The sequence below is a fragment of the Lemur catta genome, chromosome 12 (genome assembly GCF_020740605.2).
Source record: "Lemur catta isolate mLemCat1 chromosome 12, mLemCat1.pri, whole genome shotgun sequence".
Classification (NCBI taxonomy): domain Eukaryota; kingdom Metazoa; phylum Chordata; class Mammalia; order Primates; family Lemuridae; genus Lemur; species Lemur catta.
Window position 1 is genome coordinate 3,213,163 of NC_059139.1, and position 14,418 is coordinate 3,227,580.

Sequence of the window (14,418 nt, forward strand, 5' to 3'; positions counted from 1 at the left end):
CACCGATATTACCTACATCCCAGTCAAGGTGTGGCTTATTCCACTATGCCAGAAAGTTCCCTGGGCCACTGCCTCTCAACCCTCCCATTAAGCAACAACCATTGTTCTGATTTATATCACCATTAGTAAGTTTTGTCTATTCTTGAACTTCATAATTACTTTGTTCCATGTGTCACAAGTAAAGTACATACTATTTCACCATTAAGTATGATATTAGCTGTTGGTTATTACACAAATGCCCTTTATCAAATTGAGTAAGTTCATTTCTAATTATGGTTTGTTGACAGATTTTATCACAAAATTGTGTTTAATTTTGTCAAATGTGGGTTTTTTTTCTGCATCTATATAAATATATAGATATATCTAGTTATATTGTTTCCTCATTTATTCTGTTCATTTGGTGAATTATATTGATTGGTCTTTAATATTGTTTTCATTGGATTTTGAATGTTAAGTCATCCCATATTCCTAGGATAACCCCACTTGGTCATAGTCTATTACTCATATTTATAATTTGCTGATTTGGTTTTTGGTTTTTTGTTTTTAAATTATTTTATTTTGAATTTACAGATAATAATTATAAATAATTATTGGGTACAATGTGATGTCTTGACATATGAATACATTGTGAAATGATTACATCAAGCTAATTATAAACAAATTAATGGCACATTATAGTAAATTCATATATGTGATGTAATTTGATGTGCTGATATATAAAAATGAGTTCATATTTTAAAACAGAGGGTTTTTTTGATATGTGATCAATGTTTTTCTTAGTATAAAATATGGAATTATATACCTTTAAATAAAATTAAATGCATCTTGTTGATTTCAGAGATAGTATTTCCATATTGATTGTAATTTGCTGATTTGAATGGTGAATATTTTGTTCAGGATTTTTGCATCTGTGTTTTTGAATGATATTTCTAAGATATCTTATTCTCATAATTTCCTTTCAAGAGTTGCTATCAGTGTTATGCTGACCTCAGAGAATGAGTTGAGAGTGTACCCTACTCCTCTGTTTTCTTTAAGCATTTGTAAAAGATTGATATCGTTTCTTCCTTAAATGTTTGTTAGAATCTACCAGTGAGTTCTGTCTGTAGGAAGGTTTTTATAATTACTAATTCAACTATGCTAACAGGTATAGGGTTATTCAGAAGAAACTCATAACTAGATTGATCAAATTCATTGAAAAAAATAAAGAAGTTATCAAAATTAACACAGGAAAAGTGATTTTTTCCAATGAATTTGTTTATTCATCCTTTTAATTATTATAAGATCTATGATGATGTCTCCTCTTCCATTCCTAATAATGGCAATGTATTTTTATTATCTTTTTTTCCCCGTGGTCGATTTAGCTAGGAGTTTATCAGACACACAAAGAGCATGCCCAAATTAGCTGATGTGGTTATATTCACATCAGCTAAGTAAAATTCAAGAAAAGTAACATCCAAAGCATAAAATTATTTTTTCTATATCTGTGAAAAATGATGTTGGTAATTTAATAGGGATTGCATTGAATCTGCAGATCACTTTGGGTAGTATAGACATTTTAACAATGTTGATTCTTCCTATCCACGAGCATAGTATGGTTTTCTACCTGTTTACATGCTCTGCGATTTCCTTCCTCAGTGTTTCATAGTTCTCCCTGTAGAGGTCTTTTACCTCCTTAGTTAAATATATTCCTAGGTATTTATTTTCTTTGTTGCTATTGTGAAGGGTATTGAGTCCTTAATTTGGTTCTCCATTTGACTGTTATTGGCATATATGAATGCCTCTGATTTGTGTGTATTGATGTTGTATCCTGAGACTTTACTGAATTCATTTATCAATTCCAGGAGTCTCTTGGTTGAATCCTTGGGGTTTCCTAGATATAATATCATATCATCAGCAAAGAGTGAGAGTCTGATCTCTTCTGTCCCTATTTGGACACCCTGGATTCTGCTCTCTTGCCTGATAGCTCTCGCAAGGACTTCCAGTACTATGTTGAAAAGTAATGGGGATAGTGGGTCCTCTCCTAGGCTACCTGGAATCTCATCCTGTGTGTCAGCTGCTCACCCCTTTGACAAGGACCAGGAGGAAATCTTAAGGCAGACACCTGAGGCCCCTACTCAGTGCAGCTTTCTGCTTTCTGGTCCACTGCCACAGGTTCTGGCTATTAGAACAGACCTCAGCTCTGATCTCTGCATCTTCTAATCAGTGAAGCTGCTGTTGTCTCTCTGAGATCCACCTCCCTGTAGCGCTTTCAGCAAAGCACTCCCAGATGGAGAGCTGGGCAGGTGTGGTGCTTACCTTGTGTGTCTTTCTCCTCTCCAGCATCACAGTACTCTGCTGCCTGTTGTCAAGGCCTAGAACAATTGGCCTCTGTATTTGGTCCATATAGTTTTGGGGTTTACTTTTGTTTTTGTTTTTTGTGATTTTGTTCTTGTTTTGCAGAAAAATGAGTTTGCTACCAATTACTCCATCATAGACAGTAGAGGAAGTATCTTTTGAAATAAAAAATATATATCTATTAAAATAAGATAATTTATAATGTCAGATCATTCCTATGATGTAAAATTGTTCTTGAAGAAAAACTTTATATATTTTATTTAAAAAAAATTAAATTCTATTTGTGTGGCCAGGACTAATACAGCAAATCTCAAAATTAGATGTGGTTTGGCAATTAGATATTCTCTATTTTCCGTGTAGATTGAAACATCTCGGGACATTTTAAACTATAAAATTTAATCTTTTAAATGAACTCCTACTAAATTTTTTATTTAAAAGGGTCAAAATAGACCCTTTGTTAGAATAAAATGTAAATATCAGGAAGTTTTCTGAGGTGAGGATATAAAACAATAAATAACAAGCAAATTACCCAGTGCCCAGACCAGCACTGGGCACATTAGAGTCACTCAAAAATTTGCTAATCTGGGTAACAGATGGATGATATTTTAGAAAGGAATGAATCTCTTTTAATATCCTATACTATTTGGTTTGAAAAGTAAATAGATAATTTAAATGCATATGCATCCTTCTCTTATATAGATGAATGTGTATTTGGTGTGTCTATATGTATGTTTACATACTTGAGTATAAATTCACACAAATACATGACAGTGGCTTTCTCTGTTCACCGATGTATAGTGTTAATCAGAATTAGGGATAAAAGCATTCAACTGCTTGAAAAATAAATAATTACAGTGCACTGTATATCTGACTATAACATCACTTGTAACTGCATGCTCAGTTTGTATTCTGGAATATAACACAAACAGACTGAGGAATGAATCTGGCGGCACACTCTTCCCACTATGGAAGTGCCACAATAAATTTCCAACCCAAATGTTTTGCTATTAAACTTAAGCAAGTCATTATTACTGAAATTGGTCTTTGTGAACATTACCCTTAAATTATGGGCTAATATAATAAGTGAGAACCTTCACTGAAAACAAAATTTCTTAGCTGCAAAGATAAAAGCAAAAGTAAACTCTGCGTTAAGTGTCTATGCTTTTATGCCAGAGTTAAGCATTTGTTATTACAAATATTTTGTCTTTGTCAAGTACCTATTCTTCTTTGTCCACATTGCTTGGTGGCCCGACCCTGCAGTCTAAAATTTAAGTGGCCAGAATTACTTTGAAATTTGATCATCTCAGTATCCTGGGTACTGTTGTTAAATTGGGAGCTCCCCCTACAATGCAAGTCTTACTTTCCAACTGCCTGGACTCTAAAATCATGGTTTAATAGGATCTTTGTTCCAAGAGGACTCTGAAGTTTCATTAAGGATATAGCAACCTATAATAATAATGCTTTAATACAATCATGTACAGCAGTAAGCAGTTAAGTCAAAGTATGATAAAAGTGAGAGAGCAATTGATTTTTGGTTGTTCAGTTGTGGTTTAATTTTTATTTTATCATCTAACTCTTTGAAATGCTAGAAATTTTATTAGTCTGGGACAGAGTGTCATGTTCATTAAGTGGCAGACAATTACATCAATAGGGTACCAAGGTCTCAGATGCTTTTTTATATGTTGAAAATAGTAACATTGGTTATATGATATTTCCAGGTTCTTCTAACTCTATGATTTATTCCTCCCTTGGGGCTGGAATTAGGGATTGAGCAGGTTCCAAAATGAGGCTGAAATACACAGATGGTATGAATCAAGGCACGGATGAATTAGGGAGTCACACATTGTAGTGGTGAGCTATCACCAGCATCCTACATTTGAGAGATTTATATTTTAAAGAGTTGAAAGCCCTTGCCTTTAATAGTATCTTCCATCCATATTTCTTTATTGTGAAAAATGCTCCTAAAAACTAAAACAAGAATATTCTGAAATTACTCTGAATGAAAGTGTTAATCTAGTGGTCCTCTTAAATTATAATAGACTTTTTTATGATATAATTCACTGATTGTCATTAATTCTATCATACACTAACAATTTCCTGCTGGTTTTCACAGGAACAAACAAATGATGTTTAACTTGCATACAAAGCATTTACTGAAAGCCAGTTAGGTAGCAAGCACTGCACTAGGTACTGATGATGAATATAGCAAAATAATTTAACATGTCACAGCACCTTTACCTGGTATTGTCTTGGGTAGTCTTAGAAATAGCCCTGTGAATTAGGACCCCAGCTCCCTAAGGCCACGGTGCCCACAGAAGAGAGCCACAAACGCAGATTGAGAGCTGGGATTGTGCTGGAATCTCCTCAAGCCCTTGATGTGAGAAGGGAAAGTGCAGTGCTTTGGTCCCTATTATGTGTCTGGCCCTCAGCTGGACACAATACCTGTAACCAGGTCATTTAGCCCCCAGGACAAGTTGATGACTGGGTGTCATTGCCTCATATGCACAGTGGGACTCTGGTTCTTCCTGCCTAGATCTGCCTACCCAGTCCTGCCCAGATCTGCCTGCCTTGGGATCCCAAACTCTACCAGACCCCTGTGGCCATCTCCCAGCTACCCAGCCACATGAGCAGCTTCCGCTTTCACGTGCATTCATTCATTCATTCATTCAGGTGTGCATGCGCAGCCTCCCAAATCAGGAGGTCTCTATGCCCCGTCCATGCAGCAGGTATCTGAGCGCCACCCAGGGCCTGCCCCACGACTCTCCCTGGTCTCTGGTTCTGATCCACCACTTTGCCACCCAGACGTTGAGTTGGAGTCCTCAGGCTCTGGTTTCAAGGGAGGCTTTATTTACATCCTGGTATTTTATAAAGTTGTCGTTTCTGCAAGCAAATGGAGCTGACAGAGCAGAGTTGTCTCTTTGAAGAGTTACAGACACTCAGGCCCCTGCTTTCATGGATTCCTTGGGTTCTTCCTCTGTCTTTGATATCTAAATGCTGTTCTGGCCAAGAGCAGGACCCTGACACAACATACCCTATTAATGCAGCCACTGCCTGTCTGCAGGAGAGCGAGCCTGGGGTCTCAGCAACAGTCTTCACAGAAGCAGACATGGGAGCATCATTGCTTGTTACCTGCTGATGAAGATGTGAGCTAGACAAAGCGCTGACCACCAACATGACATGTTTACCCTAATAGGCTGAATGATCCTGGGGGACTCAAAAGAAAGTGAAATTTAATAGCATTGTAACCATATGGGATGTTTATGGATAGCTCAAAATAAAAGCAATTGATATCTGAATTAAAACATTGAAGGTTTACTTGTTAACCTTCCAAGTTTCCAAAATCTGATTTATTAGTGAGGGAGATGTAGGCAGGAAAAATATGAGGCTGTGTTTTTAATAAATACCTTAATTTCTAAATGTATAATTAAATTTAGGGAGGATATTCAAGAACTAGTTTTGTGAAGGTAAAATTAAGATGGATTATTAAAAATAAACCCCTCATGAGATGACTCACAGAATGCAGAAAATCTTCTGTATATGTCACTGAAATGTGGAATGAGATCACCATGCAGGGAAATGCCATCTTTCTGGCAGAACTGGGTTGACATGCTTCAGTGTGTTGCACTTTGTGATACAAATCACCCAGTAGATGTAGCCATTAAATTTCTTGGGAAATAATGCAGCACTTGTTCAAATATTCCCTTCAGTTGTGCAGACAGTGTAAGGAATGTTTTCATCTTGTCCAGTCGAAGCTACAGCCAGCATTCCAGAAGATTCTATCATTTCACAAGTCCCTACCATTTGCCCTTCACTAAAACATTCCTTTGGACTCAAAGGATGTGAAAGTAAAAGTAATTCCTTCTGCTTGGAGAGCCTTCCATAGTTTATAAATCTCAGACCTAGACCTTGTTTTAGTTTACTGCTAGATCAGCCCAGCCACGTGGGTCTTCCTTCCTTTGCACACACCCTTCATTCTTGAATTTCATTCACATGTCCTTCCCCCTTGAAGGCTGCTCCCTTTCCTCCTGACAAACTCCCCTTGCTCAAGCGTTGGCTTAGATATGGTGCCTTCTCTGAGTGCATCCCTGAGCCCTCCAGGCCTGTTCTCCTTCTGAGAAGTTCACCCTGCACTCTGCTCTTCCCTCTGCTGGGGCACACCACTTTGCACATGCACCATGTGCACCCTCTTTGCTCTTTAAAGCCAAGCTTAAGAGGGTACTTTTGGACCATCAAGATGCCTCACATACTTAAGTTTTCATCAGAGATTTGGGGATAGAGGATACGTGGAGGAAGGGATGGATGGATGGATAGATGGATGGATGGGTAAGACAAGTGTCCTAATCATCCTTAATTTAAAAACAAAGATTCAGAGGTGGAGAGGTTAGTGGAAGGTGGGGTTGAGAAGAATATAAAATGTTAAATTTAGGAATCTTTTCAATTTTAATTTTTTGTAGTTTTCTGAAATGTCTGGATTATTCATATTTTACTTTTTTAATTAGAAAATATAATTTTCATTGAATGTGTAATGAATAAGTACAAATAAAGTTTCAGGGGTGGAATTAATTTGAACCAAGTCTATAACATGGGTCTATTCACTGTATCATGTGACTCTGTGGCTAAGTAAACATCCACTTTTAACTTATATCTGTTGTTTTTCTCTTAAACTTTTTAGTGATATTTATCACAGATTTATGGACAGTATGTAATACTAATGACTCTTTTCTTCTTTAGGACATCTGTAAAGCCCTGTGGTGCCATCGGACTGGAAGGAAATGTGAAACTAAATTTATGCCGGCAGCAGAAGGCACTATTTGTGGGCACGACATGGTAAGAAGCTAAGGCTAGGTGCAGCATCATATTCAGATGTCAGTCTTTCAATCCATGCATCTTTCCTCCTTTTGCACTGCTATTTTCTAAACCTGTATTTCTCATATGCATGTGTAGGTATCTACATGTCTATCAAACACTGTTTTTATTTTATATTGATACTATGAAAAGGACTCTTTTTCTCACTTTTGTGAAAATATAATTGATGAGCTATCTGGAATTCACAGACATGGAAGTCAGACAATAGGTGGTGACTTAATCGATTTAATAAGGGAAAACATGGAAACATTGACCACTGTTTACCTGTGTAAAGGACCAGCATTAGCTAGTACTGCGAAAGCCTCAGAGCATCAATTTGAAGAGCCTGGAAAAGACCATTTTGACCTTGTTGCTCCTGTCACAAAACAGAGAGAGATCTGATGGGGAATAGAGGAAATAGGCAAGATAGCAAGTTTATTACTGAGTGGTAGGGAATGACAATTTTGTCATTAAAACTTAAAAAATAAATTATCTAAACACTCAAGGGAATATTTTAATTCTTTTGATTTAACCTATGATTGTATTTCTTTCAGAATATAAAAGACTATTGATAAGATAGAAAAATACTGAACCCAAATTGTCACTGTAATCATTTTTGCTTTTTATGTATCTGACCTTTTTAATGACACTAATGAATATGAAAGAGCAATACATGCCTAAATATCATCGCTCTATGGTTTAAATTCTGCATAAACTACATTACTTCCTAAACATATTTAAATGTGAGTACAGACAGAAGAAATTTAAAATGTTAACAGGCACTGCTGACGTACTTGCAGTTAAACTGTGGCGATGCTGCCTGAGGAACGCAGAAGGTAAGGGAAGCCAACTTGAGAAGCGCCCAGCAACCTTTTCTTCCAGGCATGTTGTTGACGTGATTTATTTTCCAGTCTCTCAAAGAGAGTGATTGATAATTGAATTCTTCCAGTGATATAGGAAATAGTTCAATTAATCCATAAAAAATGTAATAAAAATGCTTTGTTTCTCAAAAGAGAAGATGAGTGTGGTGAGACACTGCCGTGTGGAAATTCTAATGATTAAAGGATTTGAGGTAGTTTACCTGAGGGTTGTGCTGCAGATAATCGTGACTTTTCTGCTCATAACTGATTAAAATTTATTCTTCAGGTGATAATTTGCAAAAATTATGATATTCCTTGAAAGGTTGGCGGCCTTTCTGTTGTTGGGCATGAGTTCTCACTCACAGGCAGCATGAGTGGCTCTCCTGGCATCCTACTTTCTTTTGCTCACATGTGGTTTTTTCCTGGGTGGTGTAGCCAGATGCTCCTCAAAATAGCCCTCACATTCTTGTTACATTGTATTTACCTTGAAAGTACTATTGAATTAATTTTCATTGGCATTTTAAATTATTTTCCCTTGTATCTCAAATATAGCTTTTTCCTTTATGTTGCAAAGCATTAGGGCACATTAGGATAGTGTTCGGTGGGGGAGGCAGCCACGTGGAATTTCACGTGCATTCAGAGTGATGCAGATAGCATCTCCAGCCTTGTGGGGACAGGCGGAATCCCACATGGATTGTTTCATCTCCTTGGAAGCTGTGTGACCTCTGACATGCCGTCAGGTAGCAATTTCGAGGCTGTCAGCCCAGGTGCTTTGGGGTGAAAGCTGGGAGCGCCGGCCAAGAATGACAAGGTGTTGAGCCACACGGAGCCTCCAGCTGCACTTTCCCACCTGAGACTCTCTGTTCTGGAGCTGAGATTGAAAAGCACCTTGTTTCCAGGAGAGGTCAGAGTTCAGTGACTTGGGAGTTGAGCAGACTGTTCGAGTAGCACTCCTTCATTAAACACATTGTTTCCAGGAAATCAAACATTTGAAAATGATTTTTCTATTCATCTTCTCTGTGTGTGGATTTATAGAAGGATGCTAGGTTTAGAAAGAAAAAAGGAAGTCATATTAAATGTACTGTATTTTTACTAGATGCTATTGAGGGTAGGGACATTAATGTCTGCAGATTTTACAAAATTTCCCACTACTCAGCCTTATGGTACTTAAAGTAGCTATGAAATGAACCCACCTATGCATCCATGAGTCAAGTAAACTTTTTTATGTATTTGTGTATTTTTAAAATCTTTAGTGGTGCCGTGGAGGGCAGTGCGTGAAGTATGGCGACGAAGGCCCCAAGCCCACCCATGGCCACTGGTCAGACTGGTCTCCTTGGTCTCCGTGCTCCAGGACCTGCGGGAGAGGGGTATCCCATAGGGACCGCCTCTGCTCCAACCCCAGGTGTGTATGTCCTGGCCTCCTTCCTCATGGACAAGAGATTTCTATGCCATGAGATTTCTATGCTATTCCACACAGCACGCCTGCACCTAAGCTCCATAGTATTAATTCTGTACTTTACGTATCATTGTAGGAAATGATAAGTAGGAAAGGCATTTTACTCAAGCATTTCTTAAGGAATTATCTCTCTTTGAAATAATTTAAGATGCTTATAACTACCTGACCACAGTAAAAAATAACAGACCCAACAGTGATAGCCAGGAATTGGATTTTAACAACATTTACTTGTAATACCAAGGGTCTATTTAAAACAAATGAATAAATCACAAGAAAAGTCTATAAAACACAAATGAATAAGAATAATTGTTTCACGTGAAAAAAAAATAAATTTTGGAGATTTGATGAAATATCTTTACCTTCACGATGGGAGGTTTAATTGTAGGCTTCTGTAAGAAGACAAGAACGTGAGAAGCAGTCACCAGGGTGGTGAAGGGAAGAGGCTTTTAAATTCCCCTTTTGTTCCTGCTTTGATTAAGACATGTCACGTTACTCATTTAGGACCCAAAGGGCCCCAACCCTGTCCCCTCAGGATGCCCTCCCCAGGTGTGTACACCGGAATTCTCGGGGGTGAGCAGGGGCGTTGGCTGTTGGTGCCAACCCCAAAAAGGGGACGGTTCCTCTGACTCGGTTCTCGGGTCCTGGCCGGTAGCAGAAAGAAGTTGAGGTCTGGAACAGACATTGTTGAATTTCAGTCAGAGTTCTGTTTCTCTCCTGTGCCATCCTGGGGGTCCGTGGCCCTTCTCAGTCAGTCCTCACGGGGAGTGTGAGGAGAGCTGGCCCACCTTGCCTCCTCCAGGGGAGCTGGGGACAGCAAGGACAAGTCCGTGCCAGCCGCTTGCCAGATTCCAGCCTGTCCTGCCCCTGTTGTTAACGGTACACCCAGTGGAAAAGGAACCGCAGCCTGAGTCATTCACATGTAGGAAAGCACCTGTGACTGCTTAGAAACCCACCTGTCTGTTACCCACCCACTCTGGGCATTTAACACCACCAGCTCCGTCTCTAGTTAGCCTAACTTCAAGGAAGGGCTTAGGAGCTACTACGCTATGAGGTTTCTAACTATAACATATACATTTCAGACCGTCGCAGGGAGGGAAGTTTTGCGTGGGCTCACCTCGCACCCTAAAGCTTTGCAACAGTCAGAAATGTCCCCAGGACAGTGTTGACTTCCGTGCGGCCCAGTGTGCTGAGTACGACAGCAAGCGGTTCCGAGGGCGGCACTACACGTGGAAGCCTTACACTCGTGTGGAAGGTAAATCTCTCATTACTCCCTGGTAATAAATAGCCTGTGCTTTATTAGCTTTGCTTTTTAAAGAAGGACGTAATTGATGGTGTGGTGTCAGATAAACCAGACGTCTTTCGGAGAGGTCACTGTCACATACTTTTTCCTGGTGGTTAGTGTGGTTTTGCCTGACCCACTGTCATGGCATCTTATCTAAACTTGACCGGCTCTGCGGTCAGAAATCAACATAGCAGATAGAGTGTGTACACAATACAATGAAACGCATCTAAGAAGTGATAAAAAATACCAAGTAGATGACGTGCTGATATGGGATCAATGCGTGTTTTTTAAATTTAGAATTATGGTAGTTGATGGTGATGTTGCTATATGCATGTTATCTGTTGGACACCTATAATTGTCAAAGAATGAAACAAAAATTTTTGTGCCTTTTGAAAAATTGAATATTATTTCAATTTTCAAGCATCCTATATTCAGGAAGTCTTGATCTATAACTGTAAACCAAGTTTATTTGTGGCAGATGTAAGATTTTATTCTCCAGTGGGAAAGCAATGTGTTGCTCTCATGATTATAATAACTTGAAGTCAGTAGCTCAAGTGGCATAGTCAAAGAGAAAATCAAAGAACACTTAATCATCTCATGCCTTGAAACTGGGAATTCTGTCTAAGAAAATGGCAGAGATACTTTGGAAATACATAGTTTGGGATATTCCATCTGACATTTTCTTTTATCATCTCCGTGTCATGTTTTCATGGTGGCAGATTTATGAAGTTGCCAAATTCTAGAAGGGAAATTTCAAGCAATCCCACATAAAGCATGTTTGGTTGTGCTTTTACTCTTCAACTGTAAAAATTAAGCCAGTAGGAGAAAAACAGACTATTAGGCAGGAGAATGAACTTTGAAATCAGAGCCCAACAGAGTGTGTGCTACTCCTGGTTTTGCCAATTTGCGGTAAACAAATTCATTAATCATGGAGTCACACACTAAATTTGATTCTTGGAATTATTCTGTTGAATCTCATATCTTGAAGAATAAGAAAAATGCAGATGAGTCTTGGGCCTATGAAAATTTGTAAGGCAGACAAAATCTTCATTGTCAACTGTTCCTTCTTTAACAAGGAGAGAACCAAAAGGAAAAGTTTCTACAAAAGTTCATATTAAATATAAACCGTAAGACCTTGAAATGGATTATTGAGGAAAGAAGTTAAACTTCCTATTTCTTTAGGTATCAATATTTTTGATACTCCATTATATTTATAGAAAACATTATTCTCTAGAGATTTCATTTAAAAGTTATTTTTTTAGTAGTTTAAAATTTTTATGCATTTCATCAAATGTATTAAGAAATTTGGTGACCATTCTTTTATTGCATTTTATTTGTAAGAATTTTGTGTATTGCTACAAAATGGTAGTGACATTTTTACATTGCTACAAAGTAGTAGTTAAGGATACTAGCAAAATCATAAAACATTAATGTTGTAGTTAAGTCAACAAATATTTATTGAATGCCTACTATGTGCCACCCACTGTGTAAACAAGGATCATGAAGGACGCTGTGGAGTAAAATTAAATAGAGAAGCAATACCAAGTAATAATAACAAACTGAGGGGAGCCTAATGAGGCGGCCATGAGAAATGTCATTGCAATGTATTATTGTGGGGAACTATTTTATGGGGAAAAAAGTCTGTCTAAAATTCAGAGCAAAAATGATCAGAGCTTAAGTATCTTTCTTATTTGTGTTTGTGTGTGTATTTCTTTTTAAGATCAGGACTTATGCAAACTCTACTGTATCGCAGAAGGATTTGATTTCTTCTTTTCTTTGTCAAATAAAGTCAAAGATGGGACTCCATGCTCGGAGGATAGCCGTAATGTTTGTGTAGATGGGATATGTGAGGTAATAATGATCCTTCATTCGTTCAACAAATGTCTCCAGACAGTCTGCTATGTGCCAGGCGCCCTGTAGGGGTAGAAAGGCCAGACTTAGAAGACAACCCCTCCCCTCCCCGGCACAGCCCAGTGGGGGTGAGAGCCAGGAGAACACACGTTGATGACACGCCCCTTTGTTACGTGGAGGTGTGTGCAGGGAATGAGGAGAGGGGAAGAGCCGATCCCTCCTCAGATGTGGGTCTGGCACATTTGCAGGGCTCCTGGGAGAAGGGAGCACCCGCATCTGAGCGAGATCTCAAAGGGTGAGCTGGAGGAGGCATGCTGGGGAGGTAGAGAGGGAATGGGGTGGTGCCAGAGGCATGGGTTGGTCGGAGCTGATTCCAGCAGCAGAACACCCGGGAGGCAGGCAGGGGCCTGGGTTTGCTCAGGGAGGTGCATGAGGTGAGAAGAGGCTCCCCAAGGGACACTCACCACCAGGGTAAGGAGCTAGGATTTTTATCCTTGGGTCCACGTAGAGCAGGCATTGGGTGCAGGGGCGTGGGAGCCACAGGGTCAGGTCACAGTTTCCGGGCGGTAGCGCGGACAGTCAGTGAAAGCAGGGATGGCTGAGAGCCCAGGCCCCTTTGCAGCTCCTGCCGTGGTCTCAGCAACCTCCCATAGCACAGCTTCCCCTGGGGAGGGCAGGAGGGAAGGTTGGAGTCTCAGTAAGCACCACATGACGAGCTTGTTGCCAGTGGCAGAGACAAGGGGTAGAAAGAATTTTATTATCAACAAAGTGAAGGTGTTACCAGATCACATGCATTGCATGAAAACAATGAGTTTTTAATAAAGTTAATCAATATACACATTCTGTGGAGTCCAAAGACCTCCGTTCTAGTTGTAGCTTCCTCTGAGTTGTGTGCCCCTGGTAGAGTTGGGGGATGCACTGAGAGCCTTAGCGTAGCTGGTTTAATGCATGATATGGAGACTAGATGATTCCATGAAGAACTCTTTCAGCTGTAACATGCTCGATTGGGTCTAATTATTAATTGATTTGTTAAATATGTTTATCTTATTTAGGTATTCTTAATGATACAGTGTCACAATCTCTTATTTGTAACTAAAATCCAAACAATTGAAATCCAAAAAGCTGTGAAAGTTTTTGGGGGCCTTAACTTGTTTGGTGGCAAAACCTGCCTTGAACTGATGTGAAACTATTGATCAATTTTATTCATCCTACTTAGTGTAAACACATGCTTTTTGCTATAGAAACGTTAATGTGTTTATTATGGGATTCTGCCCTAGGCCCTCTGGTACTCTCATATGCATTATATGCATGATACCCATTACCTGTCTTAAATTCTAAAAACTCTTAGTTCTGAAATGCATCTAACTGTAAGGATTTCAAGCGAAGGATTGTGGACTATATTTTGTTTCTGAATGGATTTTTAAAATAGAGAATCTATTCTCTTTATTAGGAAATGTAAGACAAACAAGCATCATGGAAGTTATAACGAGTGCCTGAGGTTCTAAGGCATTGGACAAACATGCCCTTTGCATAGTTACTACTGAGGGGAATTTCCACATGTCTTCTGTTCCTTCTCTGTCATTGCACAGACTATTCAAAAGCACAATGACATATTTTAATGGAACCTTGTGTAGACGCATTGCTTGTCATTGCACTAAGCCTTTATGTCAGTCTGAAATTCACCTGTGTCTCCAACATGATGACCTATAGGTTTAATCTAGGGCTCAAGATTCTGCAGTTGTGTAACAATACTGAGCAGGACAGGTTCTGTTTCCCATTTAAGAGCTTCC

At 39.1% G+C, this 14,418-nt stretch overlaps 1 protein-coding gene across 1 annotated transcript in view; it reads left to right on the forward strand.

The window, feature by feature from the left end:
* Positions 1–14,418, forward strand: part of ADAMTS16 (ADAM metallopeptidase with thrombospondin type 1 motif 16) — a 125,640-nt gene that overhangs the window by 65,031 nt on the left and 46,191 nt on the right. The window contains exons 10-13 of the mRNA XM_045566084.1: positions 7,066–7,161; positions 9,293–9,441; positions 10,575–10,747; positions 12,498–12,628. Of these exons, the coding sequence (XP_045422040.1) occupies positions 7,066–7,161; positions 9,293–9,441; positions 10,575–10,747; positions 12,498–12,628 (549 nt within the window). The remainder of the gene's footprint in view (positions 1–7,065; positions 7,162–9,292; positions 9,442–10,574; positions 10,748–12,497; positions 12,629–14,418) is intronic.